Consider the following 20,473-nt stretch of genomic DNA (forward strand, 5'->3'; position numbering starts at 1 on the left):
AGGCACAATTTTAAACTGGTGTAGAATGCGCTTTAACTCTTGCAGAGACAAATTAGGCATTGATATAGAAACAATTAAATATTTCACAATATTTGTGATAATCAAGTTAAAATGCTATAAATGATCTCGTCTACTTATCTATCATATAAATTATTTATAGAATTTAAAAATAATTATAAAGGACACAATATTTCGATTCTTAAATTAAAATAAAGAATTATGCTTAGTGATTATGTCGGAAATAAAATTGCAATAAAGACATTCCTTATGGATGATCCATACATTGCAAACTTATCCCAAAATTGCATAAATTTTTTCTAGTAATTCAAATCAACTAGCTTTGCTCAATCATTCAATCCGTGCCAATAGATGAACATAATATATCCAGAGTGCGTATATAGTATGCAAAAATTTAAGGAATTGTATATGAATATGAATTTTCGATTATCTATAAATTGTATTTGTTGTGAAGTTTTCACACCATCGCCCCAAAATTTTGGGGACCCCCCTTTTTTTAATCTCCTCGGCAAAATTTTGGATTGCCCAAAATTTTGAGTTTTGAAAATTGTCATGCCTTGGCATCTTGAGGATAGATATGGGAGGCTTAGCTTATTTTCACCCAGTTTTCTTAACTTGATTGTCCAGAGCTATCAATTTTATCCCTAGGCCGAATAATTTTCTAAGTTAATTTCAACCTGGCAGGATAAAGTTGTGAATTTTGTACTTAAACGTTTTCTTTTGAAAATTTGGTTTTAACTTTGTAAATTTGGACAATTTTCAAAAGAGAAATTTTTTAGACTTAAGTTTTTGGAAAATCTCAAATTTTTCTTTGGTGAAATTTTTTAAAATTTTGTTGAAATGTGGAAAATTGCAAAAAATCGATTTTTGGTTCTAAATGCAATTTTAATTTTTAATTTTTAATTTTTAGTTTGGCAAAATCGATTTGGTAGAAAATTGCAAAAAATTAGCTTTAATCGGATTAATTGCCTTGAAAACTTTTAAGTTTTTAATGAATTTGGTAATTTAATATTGAAAAAATGGCTTTTGGTTAGCCAAAATCCAAATTTAATGATGTATTAATTACTAAACCCTCATTAAATAGAAATATTTAACACCTTCAAGGCCATTTAATTTCGTTTTGCAATTGGAGCTAATTGGTAAATTTAAAATTGCAATTTTCTTTTGGCAAAATTAATTTTTTTGAGCTAAGTATTTAATTGTGGGCCTTAACTTGAATTTAATTTTTGTTTTTTGTTTTCTCCTAGACCATGTAGGCCAGCTTTATGGAGAAAGAAAATTGGCTATAAAAGGAGTCTCCTCCCCATCTCATTTTCACAAATCATTTCTTCCTCTCCATGTGGGTGAATTTTGTGGAGGAGCAGATTTTTTCCAGACTTGGGTGAAATTTGTGGGAGCCAAAATTTATGGGAGCCAAAATTTGTGAGAGATAAAATTCTGATTTTTGCAAGTGGCTGCGATTTTTGCCCTAGGTTGGAAAATTTTATTTGGAGGTGAATTGCATGATAAATTTCTAATTTGCCAAGGGATTTGAACTACTTGAAAGTCATATCCTAGGTTCCAAAAAGTCGCTTTAAGTTTATTGGTTAAGGTGAATTTTCATCATCTAGAGTTGCAAGGAGTGCTTAAGCTAACATCCATCTTTCGTTCTAGTCTAAGGATTGCTCCGCTTGGTTCTTCTTGCCTTTTGGTCCACCACTCTACCATCCCGTAATAGGGCAACGAGCATGGAGGATGATAGTGCAAGTAAGAATCCCAAGCGGGCGAACACTAAGAAAGACAAAGAGGATATGACGCCCAATACTTCCTTCTCGAAAATGAAGAGAATAATCGGACACCAATATCTGTACAGTGGACATGATACGGATGAGGGACAGACTGAAGGAAGGACAATCCCCCTTGGCTATAGGTAGAGGTAATTTCAAATCATTTAGAGTTGCAAGGGGTCCTTAAGCTGACATCCATCTTTCGTTCTAGTCTAAGGATTGCTCCGCTTGGTTCTTCTTGCCTTTTGGTCCACCACTCTACCATCCCGTAATAGGGCGACGAGCATGGAGGATGATAGTGCAAGTAAGAATCCCAAGCGGGCGAACACTAAGAAAGACAAAGAGGATATGATGCCCAAAACTCCCTTCTCGAAAATGAGGCGAATAACCAATACCAATGACGGTACAATAAAAGGATATACAAATGGCAGTTGCACATCATGACCCAGGCATTGACACTTCCACTATGACCATGATGAGCGACATCGGGGTGGCACTTGATTTTGAAGATATTAGAGAAGAGGATATCAATGAGACAGATTTTGGATCAAGATTGGATGAGTTGGGAAAGGTTGCTATCAAGAAAAAACATTTGGGCACCCTTTCCTCTCTCAACGCTTTTATTGGATTTGCGAAAGAATATGAGAAGGATTACGAAAAAATGCTACAAGCAGCGAACAACGTGGCAAAGACAACGGAACTCAAGGCGAAGCATACACCTTGTCCTCCTATGGAAGAAGTTAATGAAAGGCTAGCTAAGTTCATTGCCTTAACTAAGAAAATAAAAGAAAAGGGAAGATTTATATTAGAAGATCATTTGATGTAAGCCCAAGTGGCAAATTTCCCTTTCTTCTAGAATATGACAAGTGTCTATTTTTGATTGGCCACCATTTTGGTGCCTTCTCATTGGTTGCCACTTATTGCACTTTTTTCATTGGTCCATTGATGAGGTGGCAGCTTCTCATTGGCTGATGGGGTGGCAACCCTAATTAGGGTTTTGAGGATCCAATCTGGATCATTGATCTTGTTTTAATCTCGACCGTCCATTGTATTTTTGGCCCCTATAAAAGGCCATTTGCTCTCATTTGTAAAGTGTCGGAGAAATTGTTGCGAAAATAATACCAAAATCGCTCTCTTTTTCATTGTTGCGATTTGCATGTTGATTAAGAACATTGGGTATTATTGCATGTTTTCTACTTCCACTTAGATTTCTTTTCAAGTTGTTTTAAGTTGGTTGCAATTTAAGTTGTTTAAGTGAAGTTAAAGTAGATGGATATTTGTATGGTAGCATTGTAAAATGTTTGATAGGGATCAATACTAGACCACTAGCATCCTAGCGGCTGGTTGGGAAGCTTTGTGTGGCAACTAGTTTATTATTCCTTTGAATCATTGCACCTGTGGAAGTGAGGCCGTTGGTCAGCTCTCATTAGCTTCAATCCCCATCCATTTGCTAACCTTCCATTCATAGGAGTAGGAGTAGAATAGTGAGTAGCTGGGTAGTCAAAGCCTAGAGAGGGAAGTTAGAAGGAGTAGGTCAAGCATTAGAACACATCCATTCACCTTCCACAACCATCGCTTTCCCATCAACATTATCCTTGGCAGACACATTCTCCATCATCGCCACCATCAACATTATTTGCCTCCACACATTTCACAAACCGAGTCACCATCACCTTCATTCTACCAAAGTCCAAGTCATCCTTGAATGAATAGCGTAAGGCCGCCTACGTGATTATCAGCGAATCACATCGATAAAACCGAGCGAGTATCCAATGGTGTAGGAACATTGGAGCTATTGCTTATGTCTTCATGAGTAATAACTTTTCAAGAGAGGAGTTGCATATTTGATATCCCATATTGAATATTCAAATCCTAATATGTTATGCAAGTGATACAAAACTCTCATCAACAATATTGTATATTCCCTATTTATAATTTTGCATAGGATGTGGGGGTGCCTCTTCAAAACATCACACCCCTTCATAATGAATAACCGATCCTTGGTAATAATGAGAGTTTACTAATATTTTTAGAAGTAAACAAATAAATAAGTTGTATCATTTCATGTTGATTCTTCCACAATCAAAATGTCCAATGATTAGCAGTGTCATCGGGTATCGTAGGGAATTGAATCAAGCTTTGGCTTATGATTCTCTGTATAATCGCATCTAGAAATTTGTCTTCATCTTTCGCGAATGGCCTTCCATTCTTTCTTCTATGCTTTGGCTCACAAATATTCTTCCGGCTTTGCATGCTTAATCACTCCTTCCGTTTTTCCTCCTATCTACATATCTCCAAACCTGCAATTACTTGAGAACGATGTTAGAATTTGTTTTGTGAATAAACCTAAGTCTCATGACGATGAATTTCCTATTAAGTATTATTTTGAACAAATATGTATTGCCTTTCTCTCTACATGTTTGTCGAGTCTTTTCTACTTTCTAGTTATCGTGACTCGTCTCTCTCATATATTATCTTCTACAAACGATGATGTGGTAGCATTCAAAATCTCATAGCTCGGTGTACTTGACGGATCATTTCAAGTCTTTGCTAATTTTCATATACTTGGCCATGCGGTGAGCTAGGAATAATATAACCATTTGGGTTTGCTATGTTCAAATTTGCTCCATATTTGTCAGTCATATGTTGTGCATTTTAAAATGCCAATTGTCATATAAACATTTTTTAATCCTACCACTAATCATACAAAAGTCCAAAATTTATCGTCATGAGTGGATTTATATTGGCGTTAATGTTGGATGTGAAGTCCAACTGTCATGTTTGTTCATTTCACATTCTTCTTATTTGTCTCTTCGTCTTCTTTTGAAGACTAATGTATAAATATAAGGGCAAAGCCCTATGTATGTAAGCCGCAATGACTGAATAATATATTTGCTTTGCTCTCAGTGTGGACATAGCCATAGTTGTGGTGAACCACAATATATCCCGTCTCTTGTCTCTATTTTGTGTATTCTCAGTTTATCTCTTAAATTAAACAATTGGCATTAGAGCATGTAAGATCTTGGAGAGCAGAGCAGACTATCAAAGCCCAGAGAACCAAAGAGTGCAGGCATGATAGAGAAAAAGTAGCGCCTTTCAAACACGGTGTTGCGAAAATTCTGCCGCTAAGATATAAGATTATTTTTCTCCTCTCCCATCTAGAGTTTGTTGCAAAAGGTGCTCCATAATCTGCAGTCATTAAAACTTTTGTAGCACTTTCACCTATTCCCTCTTATTCCAACACAAGTTGATAAGTTAAGCCAAGGTCGGTAATAAACCTATATGATCTACGGAGAGCACAACTGTCGAGATTAAGGATGCTTGTCAAGATTCTCGCAAGCTTTGTGAAGAGGAGTCATTTCATATTGATGAATTGACAGTTGAAGAGGCTAGAGCAGCCAAGCATAAGGTGAAAAGTCATTCATTGTTCTTCTGTTTAGACCCAAATTTGATTGGAGCATGCTTTGGTAAGTGTAGAGATTCTATTACTTATGGACGTGATTGGTGCAGTATTTTTCTTTTCCCTATAGTATGGTTTATCAAGAATTTGTGTGAGGCTGCTCATACAGATGTATGATTACTTAGTGTATTATTTTGCACAGTGGTATGCAACAGCGTGAGAAAAGTTCTGTTTCAAATCGGAATTTTGGTAGAACTAGATGATGAATCTCTTCAATGAGATGTTGAGGTGGAATAACTTTGCAAGAGGTCTTTGTATTAAAGCGAGTGGTTTGTTATTTTGAGCCCTAGAGGCAGTGATGCTGGCCAGTATTGTGAGGTGAGTGTCTGAGAGATTGGAAGGCACATGGCCCTTAGCTTCTAAAATAAAGGTAGAAGATTTAAAGGGATATAGTGTTGGCATGTGCTAGTTTGGTTTTACTTATCCAGGTTATGAAGAAACTGCAAGTTATAAATATTTGGTATTATTTTTTTTGATACCATGAAAACTTCACTGTCATGGTGCAGTGGGAGTTTTAGCAAAAAAAATTTACTATCATGAGATGGTTCCCTCCATACGATTGGAGATGTTTGATATTGTGCCATAGTGAGCTCTTGATTCTAGATTAGAGCGTTGGCATGATAGAGGTTCTCTTAACAAGTTTTATTCCTTCGAGCATGAGTGTTGGTTTGTGGAGATCAAGTTGTCATGTTGTGTTCCTAGGTTATGCAGACATGCAATGGGAGTTTTGATAATTGATCTTGGTTGGTGCTCTTGGTATCAAGTACCTTGATGGATTGGCCATGGAGGTGCTCTTGAAAACTAAGAGGCTTGGGTGAGGCTGCAGTTCTCTTGGTTTAGAGAACATCTGTTGAGATGGTTTCTCTTTGGAGGTTTCGGCATGAAGTCTGAACAGCCTACACCTGTGGATGGGCACAATTTCATTAGACCTAGTGGAGATTGTTCTTGGAGAAGAGTCATTGAGACTTGGTGTATCCTGGAGGAGCATTCTAATGGCAAATTTATCTCCTTATGCATTTAGGAGATGGTTGATATTGTTCCTAATTTTGGAAGGTTTGTATTTTGATCTTCTTGTTTATAGGAGCTTTCATTCATGGTGTTTGGGTGTTGTAAATGCTCTCATATGGGGAGGTAAAGGAGATCATACTTGACACAGCTGGGCACTTGATGGTGTTGGTAGAAGGATGAGTTATGATTTGCGTTAGTGTTCCTTCCAAGAATTTTTTGAGGTCATCTATTGTTGTTGTACTTCATTGTTTTTTAACAACAATACGTGTTTTTTTCATGAGGACTTGGAAGATGTCATTTTTGCAGTAGGTTGGTTGCAGTTCACAGATCATCTCAAGTCAATGCCATGCCTTCTATGTGTTGACTGGTAGATTGGGTCAACTTATAGTTGACATTGCTCATGCAACTTAAATTTCCTTATAATGGTCTTCTAGTTTTTTGCACATCAATGACTTTTTGGTGTGTTTTGTTGGAAGTTAGTATATTTGGTGACTTATTGTATGGGCTGGTTATGGGGTTATGTATGGATAGTTGGATGTGGTTAGCGATTAGTTGTGGTTGCTATTCCGTCTACGAAGATTGTCTTTTGGCAATTTCTTACCATGGGATTTGGTTAGGGAAAGTAGAGTTTAAGTGGGAGGATATTCAGATATGAGATTGAAGCATGAGTTGAACTTCAAGTGGGAGATTGTTGGATGTGAAGTCCAACTGTCATGTCTGTTCATTTCACATTCTTTTTATTTGTCTCTTCATCTTCTCTTGAAGACTAATGTACAAATATAACGGCAAAGGCCTGTGTATTTAAGCTGCAATGATTGAATAATATATTTTCTCTTCACTCAGTGTGGACATAGCCACAATTGTGGTGAACCACGATATATCCCATCTCTTGTCTCTATTTTGTGTATTCTCAGTTTATCTCTTAAATTAACAGTTAAAAGATGTTTTGGCGATTATTGCAACTTTAGGAACTCTCAATTTATTTAATGTTGGCTCATCAACACATATCACTGCTCACACAAGTATTGGTGAAGATAGATATCTTTATCTCGAATGCTATAATGATGATTTACTTGACATTTTGTGCTCTGATATATTTTTCTGATGCAGATAAGTTTGTATATTTATATCATCTTCGTATAAGCCAATATTCATATAACAGTTTCAATATGTATATATTTCTTATGCCCTGTGATATGTATTGCTTCATTCGCTGCTTGCCTTATCTGGATTTTTTACAAATAGATTTTGGATTGCAATCTTTCTTTCCAATTTATGATTAGCTGTTTGTTCAAGATGATATGTTGAGTTTGAATGATATCTTTCTGCTATGCATACAGATTCTTTTGATTTTTTATGAATCCCAGTCTGGAAAACCAATAACTAGACTTACAATGAAATGCCCCTACCACACACAATACCTTTATTATAAAATTTAGTGCCCCTTGCCTTTGTGTATACATCAATGAGTTCCACATCAAATGCATCATTTATCCTTTCCTTATAATATTTTTTTTCTAAAAATGAGGTAATAGTATCTGATCCTACTAAAAAAATTATAAAATAAGATGCAGGATAAGAAAATCAGAAAAGATGTATAAAAGAGTTCCATCAGGGCCACCGCCGGAAGAGTAGTAAGGTCAAACAATAATGCCATCCTGAATGTCAATATAGTGCTCCACATAGAAGGCTATACAAGGGCGGAGGCCCCCCAATCGGTCAACCCATGTCATGTGAATATACCTCTTGTAGATGTCCATCCTGGTAATCTCATTCAACTTTGGATGAGGGGGGAGGAGATGAGTGGGAGCATCTAGTCAGTAGAAAAAGGGAGGGAGGCGGTCAATATTGATACCCATGGAGTTGAGGAGACTGGAAGCATGAGCATACCAGCATCGAGCACGACCAAAAGGGTCCAAGGCCCTGAGTCTATGAAGTAACCACACCAAATCAAAGATTGTGCAAAGTCTGAGGGGATGTGCACTAAATTTGGCCAAGATAATTTTGGTTGGAGTAGTTCGCTGATAGTGAATAAAGTGTCGAAGAAGAAGAGTCTGGACCCTCTCCACCAAAGCCCATAGGGAAGGTCCTCAAACAGTTGAGCCATAAGGGACAGTAGGTTTAACCAGGGAGTCTAAGAAAGAAATCTTGAATGAAACTTTGGAAATCTTGCCAAATCCATTCTACTTGTGTTTTCTAATTACAAACTGCTTTGCATGATCAATTGGAAGATAATATAAGCCTAACTTTAATTGTTTCTTACTCATTGATTTGAACATATATTTCCTACCTTAGAAGATTTCACCAGCTTGGTGGAAGTTGATGACAAAGCCAAGTCTAGTAGATTTCATAAAGACATTCATCATCCATTTGATTCTCGGATTATAATAGAATCTCTAACACTTACTCATTGCACTTTATTTTCGAAGCTTTGTTAGAGTTAGGATCACACACTTGCATTTATATATCTTTTGCAAAGTAAAGTACACATTTAGTTGAGTGAATAGTATAAGTCCCCTTGGATAACCAACACACATCGAGCCAAATGAACTCATATCCAACATAAAGTCACAAGTACACAATTGAAACTTTCGAGTGGCCTCTATGATCTTCTTGTAATCTTAGCATACATGGTGTTTTTATGATGCAGGAGCATCCTGGGTTGCTTTGTAATCCTGCACTTTTTTGTTCATTCTGCCTATTATTGCTAAGTTCCAGTTGCTACCGAATTTTAGTTGCTATCGAGTTCCAGTTGCTGCCGAGTTTCAGTTGCTACCGAGTTCCAGTTGCTACCAAATTCTAGTTGCCACCAAGTTCCAATTGCTGCCGAGTTGTCCAGTGTTGGCCGAGTGTTCCTTCACGTGCCAAGTGAACTTGATATTTGCTGATGCTCAAGTCCTTTGACCAAGTTGTCTGTGTTTTGGTTCTTAGTTGGAGCCGACTTTCGTATTTAATTTGGTTTGTGAATTTAATGATAGGATCTTGTCGAGGGATGAGTGTTGGTCGTTTTAAGGTCAGCCTTTCTTTGATGTAATGTTCTAGAAACTTCTATAAGCTATTTTGACAAGTATAAATAAAGTTCTTAGGCCTAGGTTAAAGGTAGAACTGAGAGGGTTTCGGAAGTGGAATGCATGTGTCTGGAAATGCGAATTTGAAGCTGGATCATGGATCTTGAATGTATTTTGTATCTGGCTGTAACCCAGAAGGCCTTTTAGCTAGGCATTTATGCTGATTACTTGATGAATCAATAAAGTATTTTGTTCTCTCTCTCTCTCTCTCTCTCTCTCTCTCTCTCTCTCTCTCTCTCTCTCTTCTTTTGGTGTTGTTCTGTGTTGTTTGCTTCCATTGTGTTTACTCTACAAAGTGGTTTGAATAGATGGGTGTGCCCTTGGCCCTAGTTATTTCTTTCCTCCTTGCATCAGGTGGTATCAGAGCTTGAGGTTCATCCTTGTGGAAATTGGATTGTGTAGAACCCTAAGTGAATTTGGTTGTGGGGTAGCTGATTTGAAGATTTGACCTACAACTTGTAGAGGGTTACAGTCTTGCAGGAACCTGATTTGTAAATATGGTTCGAGGTAGAGGAAATGTTGATAATGCAGTATTGGATACATTGAGACATATTGCAGCCAGATTAGATGCTGTAGAGACCACCCATAGGAGAGGAGCACATCTTGATGATTTGAGTGATAATGAAGCAGTAGCACCAAACCCTAATCCAGAACCTGAAGAAGATCAAGATGAGGCAAGTTTGTTGAGAGTATTATCTAGGGCAAATTCAAATCCTACTGTAGAAGTTGTTCCTTATGATGGAAAATTGGATACCAATGTTGTGTTCGATTGGATCTCTGAAATGGATAAGTTTGATGATGAAAACACTCCTGATAATAGGAAGGTGAAGATTGCAGTTACTAGGTTGAAAGGTCATGCCTCACTGTGGTGGGAGCATTTGCAAACTGATAGACAAAGGAGAGGAAAATAAAAGATCAGAACTTGGGTGAAGATGGTGAACAAGGTAAAGAACAAATTCCTTCCTGTTGATTACCAAGTTAGCTTGTTGAGAAAGATGCAAAATTTAAGACAAAGAGACATGACTGTGAAGGAGTATACTAAGGAATTTTATAGATTGGACATTAGATCTAGACATGTGGATGATGATGTTGAGAAAATTGCAAGATACATAAATGGATTAAGATCTGGAATACTGTTACATCCCAATTTAAAATGTTCATATAGCCGTTGAGGTTCACATGAAGTTAGTTGATAGTTAAATTTGTTATAATCCTGCGAAATGGTAAGATGGTTAGTCGTTATGATTTCATATTAAGATAACATGCTAGTTGATTATTTATCATGAAATCATGGAATTGAAAAGGCAGTTAGCCATTATGCTCATTTATGATTAATAACTTGTCATGATAATATGATTTAATTGCGGAGAATTTCCTTGTAGGGAGCACGTCAAAAAGGTGGAAGCATTGCCAGAAAAGAATTGGGTATAGAAGCATCACCAACACTGGGCAAATGGGTATGAATCGTGAATCACCATGGTTGAAGACCTAGCGACTGCATAATAGGATACAATTAATGGACACACATGAGCTATTAGATAAACATTAAAAATATTAATGATTCTAACTTAATTCAAGTACATACCTTTAACGGCTTATGGGTGATATTTTCATCACTTCATTATAAAACATCTTCATGTACGTACACTTAGATATAAAAAGAAATGTGACACCATGGTATTATTTTATACAAGATTTTATCTATTTAATATGTACATTTAAATATGTGTACAAGAAGATAAAATAATCTTTCAGAGGAAACATGTATTTAGATATACATACTTAAAAAGTAAGACCTTGGATAAACATTTAACATGATGTCATCTTAATAAATATATTTACGTGCAAGTAAATAAAAATACTTATAAATTATCCTTGTTTTATAACCTTCAAGTTCTTTTCCATATTTATTCAATTCTTTACTTGAAACCGAAATACACACTTGGCATATTATATCGGCGTCCAAGAAGGCAAAACATTCTTTAAGAGTTATGGCTTCTTGAAAGCTGGGAGAAATCAAATGCGTTACATATATTTGGAAGCTGAGAGAAGTCAGATATGTATTTTGCCTCCACACGATTTTACTCCTACATTTTCTTTCTACAATTTTACTCTTGCACTGATTTCAACAAGTGGCAATCATCAAGCAATAATATGCATAAAATCAGCAAGATAAGCACAAATTAAATAGCAAGAAAGAATAAGTCCACTTACATGAAGATTAAGTGCCAAAAATGAAGGAAAAATATGTTCCAATGTTGAAAATGTCTTCAAAAACACTTAGACTTATTTCAACTTTGTGAATTCGAATGGGAGAGGGTAGCAAACAAGGAGTTCTTGTTGAAAGATGCCAAAATGTGCCCTATTCATGCTCCATGATCCAACATTTTTGGATGCTCATGCTTGTGGGACGTTTTTGGTGAAAAACGTGTTTCACCAAGAAGCATGAACAAAACGTTGTGATCATTAAAGGTCAAAACATGCATCAATATACAATGCAATCACCGTTAAACACCAAATCAATTCATCATTGTGCAAAAACGTGGGTCAAAAATGGATCTATTTGGAGTTATTTCAAAAAATGTGCCCTAGGATAGAGCTCCCAAAAACGATTTTCAGCATGATAAATCCATTCTTGATGTTAGAAAAGCCATTGCAAAGCAAAAACGACCCTAATGGGAAAGATCTCATGCAAATTCACCAAGTAAATCTCTCACAATGAGCAAAATCGGGTTCTCGAAGAGCAAATGCACGTGTTCTTCCAAAATCAGATCTTTTGGGGTGATATGCATGTTTTAAAATATGCTTATGTTCAAAATCAAACCTTTTGGGGAGGACTACATATTTTAAGTGACATCTTATGTTTTTGATGCAATGACATAAAAACTCACCTTTTGATGTAATGACACCAAAAAGGTCCATTTATTATAATGCCATGCTTATAAGTTGAACTTTATATGTAAAATGTCCACTTTTGATGACTTAAAGTCATTTAACAAACATATATCAATTTAATTTCAATAAAATGTTACTTTAATGAGACATAAACAATATTTATATATCATATTAAAAATATAACACATAAATATCATTTAAATGAAAAACACTTGACGAAAGCCTTTAGTAAAAAAATTTGATAGACGAGTTGAAGTCGATTGATCGATCAACATTAAACAATTGAATATCAAATTCAAACTTAGAGATACATGAAATTAGCTTGAAAATGTTTCGTGTTGTTACCAACATTTTGTGGTCAAAAAATGTAGGACATGTTAGAAATAGGAAATACTAAGAGAGGAGGGGGGGGGGTGAATCAGTATTTCATTAACTTTTGCCCAAAACTAGATATCTTTAACAACATTATAACTTGCATAAGAAAGTAAAATAACTAATGTGAACAGTAAACACAACCATGCAATAAAGTAATTCATAACACCATATTTTCTTAACTAGGGAAACCTTGGTGGGATGGTACCCACAAAATGATCCACTAATCGAAAGTATCTGGTAGAAGGTATTGACCCTGTTAGGAGTCTCTTATATTTGTATAGTGTCTTGGTCCTTGTTAGAGGACTTAGGCCTTGTTAGAAGCTCAACCTTGTTAGGAGTTCTTATTACAAATATACAATGTATGCAAGATGAGCCCACTGCCCAAACATGCAATATACAATAAAGCTCTTCAATACAAAAGATAGATACAAAAACCTTTGTACTGATGTTGATATCTTCAATATTTGATATTGCCTTTACTGCTCATCACAAAATCACAAATTGCATTCTTTTGATCATACATCAGAATTTGCATCATATACAGTTTCATTCGATCACAAAAACATTAAACTTAACTTCACATTTGCAATCTTTCCTTTATACCTTGCTATTTCACAAATATCTTCTCTTTCGGCCTTCATACCTTTATGACACCTATCAAAATATAAAACCAACTCTTGCTAGCTTAGGGTTAACATCTAGGATGTCGTCCCTAATTAGTTAATTAAATTTTTTTGGTAAACAAAATAATTCCTTAACCCAAAATACTCATTCCTTATCTTGCTCTGTTATGTGTGTGTACAATACTGCAACTGATAAAATCATTATAACTCTGTCCGTACTGACTGTATTGTCCTGCAAGCTTGCACACATCATCATCAGTCTTTGTTAGCCGTACCTAACTCCGCACGTGTCCATAATATGCCCATGAAGATCACCAATCAAAACTCTAACTATTTCGCTAGATAAACTGCATAACACTTAGACAATTTTCTAAGTCTAACTGCTAGAACTTCATCTTCATGCTCTGCTCACTTCACATGACTGATATGTTTCCATAAATGACAACATCATAATGTCTGACCTAGCCAAATTGTCAACAATCTGCCCCTTTGGCATTGATGGTAACATATGAGAAAATTGGCTGAATCCCAAAACTTCAAAATATACAAAACTGTGGCCTTTAGAAAATATCAAAAACTTGAGAACTATGGATCACCATATATACTGTCTTTTCTTTATATCTTTTAGTTACATTATAACTCTCCCTTTGATATAACTCTTTGTTCTTATTACAATTTCTACATTGTTCCCCCTTGCATGTATATATACATACAATTTTTCTTATCCATCCCCCTTTGACATCAATGACAAAGGTGTTAAAAAGAAAGACTATATACATGGAAAAATTGTACTGATGCATTTACCTTATGGATGCTAAATGGATATTCGTGAGATGCAATCAGCAAAATTTGTCTTCAAAATGGAAAACTCCGCATCCCATTTGTCCTTCACTACATCTGAAATGCTAAGTACTGTGCATAATGCATATGAGGCAATTTCTATTGCTTCCAAGTCCATGTAAGCAAACTTCTCATAAGATGCCTTAGCTGATAGGCATTCTTTCAGTTTCAATTGTCTCTGTACAAGGTCAATTTTCAGAGTAAGATGCTCCATTAACAGTGAAAATCTCTTTAATGTCATTTCCTTCTATAGCTCTAAAACCCTGATTTCATCATTTATTTTGCTGATTCTCCCTTCCAAATCTACAATCTGTACTGAGGGATTCTGAACTTCATTCACAAGGCGTCTAACTCCTTTGATTTAATATTCAGCTCATCTGAAATATCTTTGATAAATGTGTGTGCTAGGGCACATTTTCCATATACAGTCTTTCCTTTTGTCAAACATTTTCTCAACTCCTTGATCTTCTCATCAAGATTTTTCAAATCTCCTTAAATGTTATCACAGATTTTTCTAAACATTTCTGCATCATGTAGGGTTTGTGCTTTAGTAGATGCCACTTCTGATAAATGTATGAATTCAGTGTCAAAAGCCTTGATTACTGCTTTTGTTCTGTCCTAAGGCTGATATTCAGTCACTTTCTCGGATATGATGCTCTGTAATTTCTCCGTTAGGTCTATCAAGGAACTATGTAAACACTTCACTTTTTTGTTCTTCTCAAACAACTTGCTGAGTGATGGGATTAGTTCAACTTGATCATCATCATCTGACTTATTCCCTGACAAAACTGCTAATGTAGATTCAAGTGCTGACCTAGAAGAACTAGGTTCACCTGCCTTTATTTTCTTGGCTTCCTCTTCCTTTTTCTTTTCTTCCCCTTCCTTGTTTTTCTTTCCCTCTTCTTCTCCTCTTCTTCCTTTTTCTTTTTCTCCTCTCCTTCCTTCTTCTTTTTCTCATCTTCTTCCTTCTTCTTCTTCTCTTCCAACTTCTCTATCTCTTCTTCCATCTTCTTTGTTGTTTCTTCTCTTTTCTTTCTTTCTTCCTCTTGTTTCACTTTATCTAACCTTATTCTTTCCTCTTCCTTTTTCTTTTCCTTTTCTTCTTTCTCCTTTTCTCCTACTTTCTCATCTTCAGAGCTTACATAACCTACCAAATTGTCAACGTTTTCACCACAATCCTTAAAAGGATCCTCTGCAGTATCAATTGTGACATTTGTACCATCTATTTGTATGGTATCCACAACTATAGTTACCTGGGGAATTGCTTCTGCTGCAGGTGCTACTGTACTTTGAGGGCTAGAAGGTTTGAAGTTCTTTGTCATCTGCATTATAGCTTCTTGTATTTCTTCATTTATCCCCTGACAGTTACCTCCCATAATTAGAATTGCCCTTGTCTTGTTCCTTAGATAAGGTTTAAGACTTTGCAGTAAGCTTTTCAAATGCTCCTCATTGTCCACTGCACATAACTTTCTAACCATTTTGTCTCTAATTTGTCTATCCTCTTCTTGCACTCTTCTTTCGGTTGACTAGTCTCTCATACATATTTTTAGGACTCTATTTTTTTATGTCCTCAAACTTCTTCTTGGCTAGAATCATATGCCTTTCGTTGCATTCTCTAGCTGTAGTTTATCCAAGCTGCTATAGAAATCATAGATTTTGTTTAACTGGACAAAATTACCTTCATTTGTGATTTCTCTATTCAACTTTTCTACCTTTGGTTTCCAAGGTTTTCTTTCTTTGGTCGCACTCTGGTTTGCCTTTTTCTTCTTCAATTTGCTTTGCACTTTCAGGGGACACCACTTGTCCACGCATCTTCTTCCCTTCATAAGGTATCAAGACTTTTTGTCTCTTTCCTGGCCTTGCTGCCATCTGCTTAACTCTTTTTTGTGTGGGGGTTACTACTGGCCCTTGTTTCATTTCTTCTATTCTAGCAGATTTCCTCTTGACTTCTACAATATTCACTTCTTCTTCTTCACTAGATTCCACTAAGGTAGTTATTGGTGCGCTCTGTGGTTGATCTTGTGAGACTGTTGCATATGGTATAGTTGATGTTGTTGCTTGTGGCTCAACTGCTATGCCTTCTGTCAAGGGATGTGCTGGCAAGGGACCTACTACTGCTAGTGGAGTTACAAACATGATACCTTCTTGTCCACTCTTCCTTATGCCTTTCATTGTTTTCCTTACAGCTAATGCTTCCTCTGGTGTGATCTGGGCTTCTTCCATGATTTTATTCGTAGTTGCCTCGACCTTTTTCTTAGTTGACTTCTCAAGATGAGCTTGATAAGTCATTTGCATTATCTCATCATAGGTGACAAATCTATTAAACTCTTCATCTCTATCTGACTTGAGGATAACTTCTACATATCCTTCAAATTCTTCGAAAACTTCATAACCAAGAGGCTCAACATATGTCATTCTGGGTTGTACTGCTTCTATGTAAGCAAAGTCAGTATCAACCATGAAACATATTTCATTCTTGAATTTACTGACTACAGATGATGGGATTTTGTATCTCTGTTTCATTTCAGTTTGGAATGTTTTCACAATCAAATCTATGTTGCTCTCAATTTTGTCAATAAGATGTCTCATGTATAAATTGGTTACCTTTTCCATAGTACTTTTATCACTGCTCAGTAACTCAGATACAGACATGAACAAAAACCTCTTTATTAGATGGAAAAACATGTATATTATCAATCATTTGAATATGAATTGACTATTTTTCACTTTCTTTATCCTTTCCAGGTTCTCAACTAGCTCCGCTCTAAGTATCTCACACTAATTTACCTTCACCTTCTGAACACATATCTTATAGGCTACATGAATGAAACCTGCTGCCATATCATCTTCTCTTGAACTTGAGCAGATCTTAGACGCATATTAATCTTACATCATGTTGTTTGATCTTATTTATCACAATTCTTCTGCCATTATACTTAGACTTGGCATTTTCTAACACAATTTTCTTTACTTTTTTCTCATTAACAGGTATTGACCCTTCATTACTTAGACCAGTAATTTCATGAATGAGATTTACTGAAATGTCTATCACATTTTCACCTAACCAGAATTGTCCATCATGAATTCTACTCAATATGATCTTTGTCCATAATTCGTTGTCAAACTCATGTGAGAACAGGTATCTAATTAGTTCGTTCTTCTCTAGGTGTTCATAACCACTTTTGAAACTCATGTCTTGATTGTATACGAGGTCAAATTCCTTAGTTATATTTCCTTCTTCCACAGATTTAGACTTACCCTTAATGTAGCTTCCAATGTCCTCCAAATACAGAACTCCATCTAGAAATATTGAAAATGCTATTGACGGATCATCTTCCAAGGGTTTAATAGGGTTTATGTTCATCCTCAACATTGTGAACTAATGACTTATCCATCTCTACAGTAAATACTGAACTCAAATTCACAATTTCATCCTTCAAAATCCGTAAAATACCTCAGCTTCACAAAAATAGGGTTTACTAATGAATTCACTTCAATGTTGTCTTGATAGCCTTTGATTTACTCTTAATTTGCTCCTTAACTCTTTGCACGTTCAAATGGTACTAAAAATCTTGATTCAGATCCTTAAATCTTTTTCTTTTACCTAACTTCATTAATTCTGCAAGTACGCAATCAACAAAAAAGTTGTTCTTTCTTTACCAATAACCTTGTTTTACTTCGTGCATTCACATACGAACTTCAAATCTTATGCGAACTTAACCATAGCTTCTACACACCATGTCCTACTTCATATTAACTGCGCATGCCTGGATTCTTCCTTTTATACTTTTGCTATTTCTCTAATGCTAATTCCTTTGTAAAAAGTACTCAACTTAAGTAGGATGAATCAAACACTACAACTGAATTCAATCTTCTTTAAGGTACTTCATTTGACTATTCTTCCAACACCACATGTAAACTTGCTCGATCTTTGGCTTTGATAAATACTTCATTATATTCTTCTACATGTTCTCTTACATTGTCATTTTGGATGTTACTATTGTTATCATTCCTTCTAACATTAATGTTCATGTTCCTTCTGACATTCATGTTCATGTTCCTTATTTCATTTTCTTTCTTTAGTCTTGAAACTTCATCACTGTCCTTGATTTGATCTTTAGGCTCTTTCTTGGACTTAAGATAATCTATTGTATTTTTCAACTTCCTAATGTAGTCTTTAGCATCTTCATATTTGTCCTTCAGAGTATCTCTTTCTTTAGTAAGAATATCAATCTGCTCAAGAGCTTCTTCTAGGTTCTTCTGTAACTATTACATACCCATAGGAATCTTACTCAAGCTGGTAAGCCTTCTTTGAGTAATTATGCTACGATACCAATTGTTAGAAATAAGAAATACTGAGAGGGTGGGGGGGTGAATCAGTATTTCACAAACTTTTGCCCAAAACTGGATATCTTTAACAACTTTATAACTTGCATAAGAAAGTAAACTAAGAATGTTGAACAGTAAACACAACTATGCAATAAAGTAACTCATAACACCATATTTTGTTAACTAGGGAAACCCTGGCCAAGGGAAAACCCTGGGGGGAATGGTACCCACAAAAGAATCCACTAATCAAAAGTATCTAGTTAAAGATATTGACCTTGTTAGGAGTCTGTTACATCCGTATAGTGTCTCGGTCCTTGTTAGACGACTTAAGCCTTTCTAGAAGCCTCAACCCTATTAGAAGTTGTTATTACAAATATACAATGTATGCAAGATGAGTCCACTGCCCAAACATGCAATGTACAATAAAGTTTTTCAATACAAAAGATAGATACAAAAACCATTGTACTATTGTTGATATCTTCAATTCGGATATTGCCTTTGCTTCTCATCACAAAATCACAAATCACATTCTTTTGATCATACATCAGAATTTGCATCATATACAATTTCATTCGATCACAAAAACATTACTCTTAACTTCGCATTTGCAATCTTTCCTTTATACCTCACTATTTCACAAATATCTGCTCAATCAGCCTTCATACCTTTATTACACTTATCAAAGTATAAAACCAACTCTAGCTAGCTTAGGGTTAACATCTAGGATGTTGTCCCTAATTAGATAAGTAATTATTTTGGTAAACAAAATAATTTATTAACCCAAAATACTCATTTCCTTATGTTGCTCTATTTTGCCTGTACAATACTACAACTAGTAAAATCATTATAACCCTGTCAGTATTGACCGTACTATCCTGCAAACTTGTACACGTCATCATCATAGTCTCTGTTAGCCGTACCTAACTCCGCACGTGTCTATAAAATGTCTATGAAGCTCACCAATCAAAACTCTTAACTGTTTTGCTAGATAAACCACATAACACTTAGACAATTTTCTACGTCTAATTGCCACAACTTCTTCTTCATGCTTTGCTCACATCACATGACTCTAGCCATAAATGACATCATAATGTCTGACCTAGCCAAATTTTCAACAATGTTTAGTGTAGATACCTTGGGTCTGACTCATCCTTGCTATTGCTGAAGATAATTTTAAGTTTTTTCTGGGAATTCCCATGTAGTAAGATAATATTTTTGATTTTAATAGTAGGAATTTTTTTTTGCATTTACATGCTATGAATGTAAAATAGTGTCATTTTGTTTCATTGTTTCCTTTGAAGGTACTACATTAAATTTTACTTCACTTCTTGGTGTTTTCATATGTGGAATAGTATTTTACTTGCATTAGCTTCAAGAAATCTATGAATTTTAAATGCTATTTTTCTGTCAATAACACTGATTTTTTTGGAAAAAGCAGTTGGTTTGCTCAGTTGCCTGGTTTAAACTTGGAAGTGTCAAGACGCCATATATTTTTTCTTTGGGCTACAGGTCACCAACTCATCAATGTGATATGCGAACGATTGATATAGGGACATTATTAACAGATGTCTCTATTCGCCCTCGTAAAGGAGAATTTTCCATGAGAGCAATCAACCCATCTTATAGTATCCAGGTTAGAGCCCATATGCTCCAGCTTCGTATTAAACCAATTACATTTTGTTATATATTTTTGTTTTCCCTGAAAGTATGAATATTTGGTATCAGAACTACAAGAAATTACTATACTGAGGTAAAAAGCATTTGTATAGTTTTTCTTTAACTATGTGATTATATTGTGTTTGTCAAAAGTGAAGCCAACCTTAGGCCGGGTGTTCAAGAAGACTAATGCACAAACAACCAAGTGCAAGTTTCTAACTGGATATTCAACAACCATTTTTGTAGAAATAGTCATTGATGGAAAAATAGGGAGTATTCATATATCCAATACTGAATGATTATTGATCAAAAATTTCTTAATAAGCTGCTCTCACTTTATCGGATGTGATCCTGTGCATGGGAGATGAGTGGTGAAATAAATGGTTGTAACTTGGATATCAAGAACATTGAGTAGTGATCTCAACCTTTTCTCTA

The 20,473-nt window shown here is 35.5% G+C and overlaps 1 protein-coding gene across 2 annotated transcripts in view; it reads left to right on the plus strand.

Annotated features, from left to right (window-relative positions):
- The window catches only part of LOC149576158 (uncharacterized), a 151,931-nt gene that overhangs the window by 95,800 nt on the left and 35,658 nt on the right, over nt 1-20,473 (plus strand). The window contains exon 5 of one of the 2 annotated variants that reach the window (XM_089816499.1): nt 19,821-20,015. The exons of the other annotated variant lie outside the window; for it this stretch is intronic. Within the exon in view, the coding sequence (XP_089672625.1) occupies nt 19,821-20,015 (195 nt within the window). The remainder of the gene's footprint in view (nt 1-19,820; nt 20,016-20,473) is intronic. 2 annotated transcript variants of the gene reach the window in all.

Source organism: Cupressus sempervirens, chromosome 1 (genome assembly GCF_028749045.1).
Source record: "Cupressus sempervirens isolate cs-2001-9-10 chromosome 1, ASM2874904v1, whole genome shotgun sequence".
NCBI lineage: Eukaryota > Viridiplantae > Streptophyta > Pinopsida > Cupressales > Cupressaceae > Cupressus > Cupressus sempervirens.